Source organism: Camelus ferus, chromosome X, assembly GCF_009834535.1.
Source record: "Camelus ferus isolate YT-003-E chromosome X, BCGSAC_Cfer_1.0, whole genome shotgun sequence".
In the NCBI taxonomy this organism is placed as follows: Eukaryota; Metazoa; Chordata; class Mammalia; order Artiodactyla; family Camelidae; genus Camelus; species Camelus ferus.
In genome coordinates this window covers 43,267,280-43,273,746 of record NC_045732.1, presented here as the reverse complement: position 1 = coordinate 43,273,746, position 6,467 = coordinate 43,267,280, and the positions used below count along the sequence as shown (strand labels likewise).

The 6,467-nt window shown below is 52.5% G+C and overlaps 1 protein-coding gene across 1 annotated transcript; it reads left to right on the top strand.

Annotated features, from left to right (window-relative positions):
• Positions 1 to 1,117: 1,117 nt before the first annotated feature.
• Positions 1,118 to 6,329, top strand: PIM2 (Pim-2 proto-oncogene, serine/threonine kinase). Its single transcript, XM_032474837.1, has 6 exons — positions 1,118 to 1,465; positions 1,598 to 1,707; positions 2,391 to 2,441; positions 4,048 to 4,420; positions 4,933 to 5,109; positions 5,207 to 6,329. The coding sequence occupies exons 1-6, from the start codon at positions 1,405 to 1,407 to the stop codon at positions 5,371 to 5,373; spliced, it is 939 nt and encodes a 312-aa protein (XP_032330728.1). The 5' UTR covers positions 1,118 to 1,404; the 3' UTR covers positions 5,374 to 6,329.
• The last annotated feature ends 138 nt before the right edge of the window (positions 6,330 to 6,467 follow it).

Sequence of the window (6,467 nt, the reverse complement as noted above, 5' to 3'; positions counted from 1 at the left end):
TCTGGAGCATCTGTGTGTCTTCCTGTGACAGACTCTGGGTCTCATTTCTCAGTACAAGTCTTTCTGTGACAGTGCATGTCTGATGGTGCCAGTATCTTTGTGACAAGTTTTGGCGGTGTGTCAGAACATTTCTGTGTCCTTGTCACATGGCAGTGTAGGTCTGTGAATCTCTGGAGTGCCAGTGTGTCTCTGGGACATAACTCTCTTTCTGGCAGCCTGCCTGCCTGACAGTGGATGTCAGTCTCTGTGTGACAGTGCATGTCTGCATGTGTGTCTAGGACAAAATCACGTGAATGTGTCTGGTGGTACACGTTTGTGTACTTCTCTCATGGTACTTCTGTGTGTGTCTTTGGAGTGCATGTCTCTTTCTGCAGCACGAGGCCTGTTTTTCCCCCAAGTTTGTGCCTGAGGTATTTTACCACCTCTCTGAGCTCCCTCAGTCCCTCTCTCTCTCATCTGGAAGCACCCCCTCCTCCAGCCACCACCACTCTGACTTGCTCCTATACCGAAGAACCACCTCCCCACCCCCCGCCATTCCAGATTCTAGACCTGCTGACTGGGCTCACAGCCAGGTCTAGCCAAGTCTGTCTAGGTTAAGGGCCCCCAAAACACCCCACAGGCCGTGGCCTCCGGGCTTGGGAACGCTGCTTTTGACCAGTGCTTTCCCCGCGGTGGTGGTCAGGGAGGTTAGCCACCCCCCACGAAGGCTGAGCAGGTTCTTGCAGGATCCTTGGTTTCCGGGCGGAGGCCGCCAGTTGCCTGGAGGATTCGTACTGGTATGAGGAGCACCCTTCGGAGACAGGGTCCTGGATAGCCACAGGCCCGGATTCTTAGAAGCCAGGCCTGGCGTTATCTCCGCGCTAATCTCGAAGCAGCGGAAGTAAGCCAACTTCCTAGGCGGTGCAGTTTTTTTTTAAGTTTATATATGCATATACACACATATATAAAAACAACCCCAAGCAACAACCAAAACAAAAACGCGGTTGCTGCGAGAGGGATTCCCATAACCAGTTTCCTCTTCGCGCGCGCCCTCCTTATTTGCATGCAGACCCCGCCCCCGCGGAAGATTCGGGCATGTATTTGCATAAGGGGGTACTTGAAACGTTGAGGGTGGTATGCAAATAAGGACGGGCTCCGATTGGCTGGGGTACAGCAGGTGCCGCGTCCGGATGGGCGGGGCCGTCGCCCGGGGCGACTCTCTCGGGAGGCGCGTGCCCCGTCTCAGTAGCGTCGGGGCTGGCGCGCGCGGCGAATCTTAACATTGCGCTGTTTGCCGGCGCTTCTGGGCCACCAATTTCCTCACCTTCCACCCTGGCGCCCCCCAGTCCTGGCTCCCCTGCCTCGCTACCCCGGGCGTCCACGCCCTGTGGGCTAAGCGGGCTCAATCTACGCAGCTCCTCCTCCATGTTGACTAAGCCTCTTCAGGGGCTCCCGGTGGCCCCCATGACCCCCACGCCGCCGCCAGGTGAGAGAGGCTCCGCTACCGCGACCAGGCCGGGCGGGCTGAAGTGGTTGAGGGCGGCGCGGGGGGAGGGAGAGGGGGTCGCGGCCGCCTCAGCACGCCACCACCCTGACTTCCTCGCCTCCGCCTGCGTAGGAGGCAAGGATCGAGAAGCGTTCGAGGCCGAGTACCGACTCGGCCCCCTCCTGGGTAAAGGGGGCTTCGGCACCGTCTTCGCAGGACATCGCGTCACAGACCGACTCCAGGTATCCACCACAAGGGTCTTGGGACGGCCAGTTGTGTGTGTGGCGGGGGTAGGAGTCCCGGGGCTGGGATGCTAATTGACGAGGGAATGAGCCTACAATGTGCGTGTGGTAGGGTCATGAGGACCAGGATCCGGGTTGCTGGGGGTGTCTGAGGGAGCGGGCGCGGGCGCGCGCGCGCGCGGGCGCGTGCGACGGTCCAGGTGGGTATGTGAGGGAGAAGGGGGTTTCAGGGCAACGATTCCGGAGGTCCTGTGTGTGAGACTAAGGCGGGGGGGTGGTCATGAGGACTCTAGACCTTGGGATCCAGGAGAGTATATATGTGTGAGAACGTAGGGACCCAGAGCTGAGATTTGGGAGATTTTGGAGGCAGGTGTCCAGGGTGGGTTGTGAGGACCAGAACCTCACTGGTACAGATTTGAGGTGTCCTGGGGCTGGATGGGAAGATCGGGAGCTTGAGGTGTTAGAAAATTTAGAACCCAATACCTGAAGTGAGGAATCCTGAAACCTGAGAAGGGAGAACCCGAGCCAAAGATGGTGGGAGAGGTCTACTTGGTTCTGGGGACTTGGAGGGCAGGGGAGAAGCTAGAGCTAATTTTTGGGTTGTGGTGTGGGGTGGTTGGGTCGAGACTGGGAGGGGTCTGGGGGTCATCTGCTGGCCCCCTCACCTCAGCCCGCCTCTTCAGGTGGCCATCAAGGTGATCCCCCGGAATCGTGTGCTGGGCTGGTCCCCCTTGGTGAGTATCTTTGGAGTCCTTTTTGACCTGGCGACGCCATCTCTGATGATGGATTTCGCCTTTCTATGGTTTGTATGGCTCCCTGGGCCCTGTAACGGTGAGAAGAACACTCCTACCAGCCCATGTTTACTCCCCTGTGGTGACATCCACACCTCCATACAGTTCTGACTCACCCCAGTTCCCCCAGAGCCCTGGATTCTCCCCTCCCACCCTCCTTTCTCATCCTCCCTCCAAACACTGCCTCAGGGGCTGCCCGCAGGGCATGCTGGTGAGGAAAGAGGGGCAGAGGTCACTGGTTGCCATGGTGACGGCGGCTGCTTCTCTTCTGCCGTTAGAGCGCTAACGGACAACAGGGCGGGTCTGGGCAAGTTGTAGGGGCGGGAGCGCCCCCTGGCGGGCTCTGGGGAGACTGCGCCTGCGCAGGCTGTGGGACCCAGAGGGAGAAGGTGCGCCTGCGCAGTACCGGAATTTTCATCACCGTGAGAAAACCTGTCCGCAGCTGTGCTAGTCCTCGGACTCGCCGGTAGAGGGCTCTAATCTCAGACAGGAGGCTGCTTCTGGCAGGCCCTGTGCCCATGCAGGGCTTCTAAAGTGGGACGGGTTTTGTGGCCAGTAACATTTATGCCTTTCATTGAACACCGACTGTATGTCACAGACCTTGCTTTATCATAAAAGCTTACTGTGTTCCAAGCCCCACTGAGTACTTCATTCAACACGGTTCTAGGTGCTTGGTGACAGGGACGAAATTATCACATGATAACATTATTTAGTTCTTTGTGCCAGTTCCTTTGCAATTAATTACTTCCAGCTATTTAACAAAATGTATATTGAGCACTTAGAATGTGCCAGGCACAATTCTTGGCACTTGGCAAAATATTACATTTATTGAGAGCTCTTTTTATGCTAGTCCTTTTCTACTAATTGCTTTCACCTGCTTAACAAATATGTATTGAACCTTACCCTGTTACCAGGCATTGTTTTAGTGCTTGAGCTATGTCGGCGAACAAAACAAACCATTACACAATAATAGTATTTATTGAGTGCTAAGTCTGTGTGAGACCCTGTGCTATAAAGTGCTTTCATCTATTTAACATTTATTCACACCTACTATGTGTAAGGCACTAGTCTAATTTCTTTTAGATGTCAGTGAACAAAACAGATAAATTATTACATAATAGTGTTCATCAGTTGCTTCTTCTGCTGAAGGCCCTTTGTTAAGAACCACTTCGATTTATTCTTTAAATATTTACTGAGCTCCTATTACTTGGCAGATGTGTATAGGCTTTTGGCTTGAATCACCTTTCCAATGACTGTGAGAGTTTGAGCCCTTAAGATGAGGAAACGGGGAGGGTATAGCTCAAGTGGTAGAGCACATGCTTAGCATGCAGGAGGTCCTGGGTTCAATCCCCTAATTACCTCCCCCACAAAAATAAATAAATAAAATTTTTTAAAAAGGTGAGAATACAGGCCCAGGGAAGGAGGTGGGTTGCTCAAGGTCACACAGTCAGGAGGCTGAAGGGGGACTATGATTTAAGTTCAGGTGGGAAGTCAAAAGTTGCCAGCCTGACATCTGTGTTCTCTTTTCTCTCCCTGCTTCCCCTAACAGTCAGACTCAGGCACATGCCCACTGGAAGTGGCACTGCTATGGAAGGTGGGTGCAGGTGGTGGACACCCTGGTGTGATCCGCCTGCTTGACTGGTTTGAGACACCCGAGGGCTTCATGCTGGTCCTTGAGCGGCCTCTGCCCGCCCAGGATCTCTTTGACTATATCACAGAGCAGGGCCCGTTGGGCGAAGGTCGAAGCCGCTGCCTCTTTGCCCAGGTAGTGGCAGCTGTTCGGCACTGCCATGCCCGTGGAGTTGTCCATCGTGACATCAAGGATGAGAACATCCTGATGGACCTCCGCCGGGGCTGTGCCAAACTCATCGATTTTGGTTCTGGCGCCCTGCTTCATGATGAACCCTACACTGACTTTGATGGTAAGGCTTTCCTAAATCTCTGTGGAGAGATTTCATCATTTACCTTTTTGGCCTCTTGATCTTTGGCCCCCAGAGCTGAGGTATCCTGTAACCCTTGATCTATAGTGCACCTCTATAAGGTTCTTGGTTTTTAATATTAGACTTTCAAGCCTTGCCCTCTAGTAGAGTCCATCAGTAAAGTCCATCTTCTGACAGTACCCTGATCTTGTTTTGGGATCTTATTCTGCTGAGGGGATCTTATTATTATCCTGAGTCTTCTTTTTTTTGGTAAGGAGGTCCTACTATAACTTTTAAGTGCTTTTACTTTGTTGAGGGGACTCTGCTGTTATCTTAAGTGCTCTTTTTCTGGTGGTGAGACCCTGCTGTTATATTTAAAGAGCTTCTATTCTGGTTGAGGGGACTCTTATATAGTGAGTTTGCTTCATCCTGTTGAAGGGACCACATTTCCTGGGGAGGGGAGGGTGGGAGAAGGGCATTATCAGAGAATGCTCTAACCTCTGGCTTGCATGCAGGGACACGGGTGTACAGCCCCCCAGAGTGGATCTCTCGTCACCAGTACCATGCACTCCCAGCTACTGTCTGGTCACTGGGTATTCTCCTGTATGACATGGTATGTGGGGACATTCCCTTTGAGAGAGATCAGGAGATTCTGGAGGCTGAGCTCCACTTCCCTGCCCATGTCTCGCCAGGTAAGCCTCTCACTGGCTCTAGACCACCAGTCTCCATCCCTCCAGGGACCAGTACCCCCAAGTGACTGCTAATCTCCTGTGTGCTTCTGATCTGCAGATTGTTGTGCCCTAATCCGCCGGTGCCTGGCTCCCAAACCCTCTGCCCGACCCTCACTGGAGGAGATTCTGCTGGACCCGTGGATGCAGACACCACCAGCGGAGGATGCACCCCTCAATACCCCCAAAGGGGGTTCCACCCCTTTGGCTTGGTCCCTACTGCCCTAGTCCTGGCCAGGGTCCCCACTAGTTGGAATAGCCATCCCATGGTTATGGTCATGCCACAGGGATAGATGGGTATCTGTTGATCTGGTTTTACAGGTCATTAAAAATCCAGTGTTAACTAGGGTCAGAGATTGGGGATCAGGGGTCAGAAGACATAAGCCAAGTTTTCCCAGTCCCCATCCCAATCCTGTTAAGGAGCCTTCCTCCCAGAACGTATGCTCTCTTATTCTGGAGGGGGTCCTTCCTTGCTTCTCATTTTGCTAAGGATGTTTATTTCGTTGAAGTTATTTCCATTCTGAGCCCCCAGGACTCTTATTCTGATGAGTAGTAACCCCATATACTGGCATCTCCTGCTGCCACCACACAAACTTAGTTCAAATGCTCTTAACTTGGGCAAGGGTGCTTTCCTTCCAATACCCCACCCAGCAGCTCTTATTTTAGCAAAGGAACCCTTTCCCATAGCCTAGGGTCCCATATTCAGTCAAGCTGCTTGCCTACCTCAGCCCAGGATTGCTTGTTCTGGGAGAGGTAATGCCCTATTGTTATCCCAGGGCTCTTTTTACTTTCCTTTATTCTTTTTTTTTTTTTTTTTTTTTGGTGAGGGGACCTACTCTGTTATCCCAAGTGCTCTTATTCTGGTGAGGAGAACCCAACTTTAATTATTTGGGAAGGAGTGGGAGATGGACACTACTAGAGTCCACTAGGATGGGGTGGATTTGGGGGGGGGCTGGGGGGGAAATAAGTCTTATTGTTTGTTCTCCTGGGGCCCCACCCTCTCCCTTTTTTGGATTCTTGCTGCCTCCTTCTGAGCCAGGATTGTCCAGTTGCTGAAATGTAAATACTTATGTATTGGGGAGGGGAGCTCCAACTGTATCTTCCTCTCCCTCCTTCCCCTGCCTGGATTATTTAAAAAGCCATGTGTGGAAACCCACTATTTAATAAACGTAATAGAATCAGAAGCGACTGGCCATTTGTAGATGCAGTGAGGCATTCGTGGAGCATCTACTGAATGCTAAGCCAAGAGGGAGAGGGATTGGATTTCAACTCTGCCCACAGGAAGCCTGTCTCATGGTGCCGTCCTAAAGATCTCTTACGGG

Excerpts from the sequence above, each read along its gene's own strand:
- PIM2 (XM_032474837.1), top strand. The coding sequence starts at position 1,405 with ATGTTGACTAAGCCTCTTCAGGGGCTCCCGGTGGCCCCCATGACCCCC. Across the intron at positions 1,708-2,390 it reads GCGTCACAGACCGACTCCAG|GTGGCCATCAAGGTGATCCC; the intron begins GTATCCACCACA and ends CCGCCTCTTCAG. Across the intron at positions 4,421-4,932 it reads ACCCTACACTGACTTTGATG|GGACACGGGTGTACAGCCCC; the intron begins GTAAGGCTTTCC and ends GCTTGCATGCAG.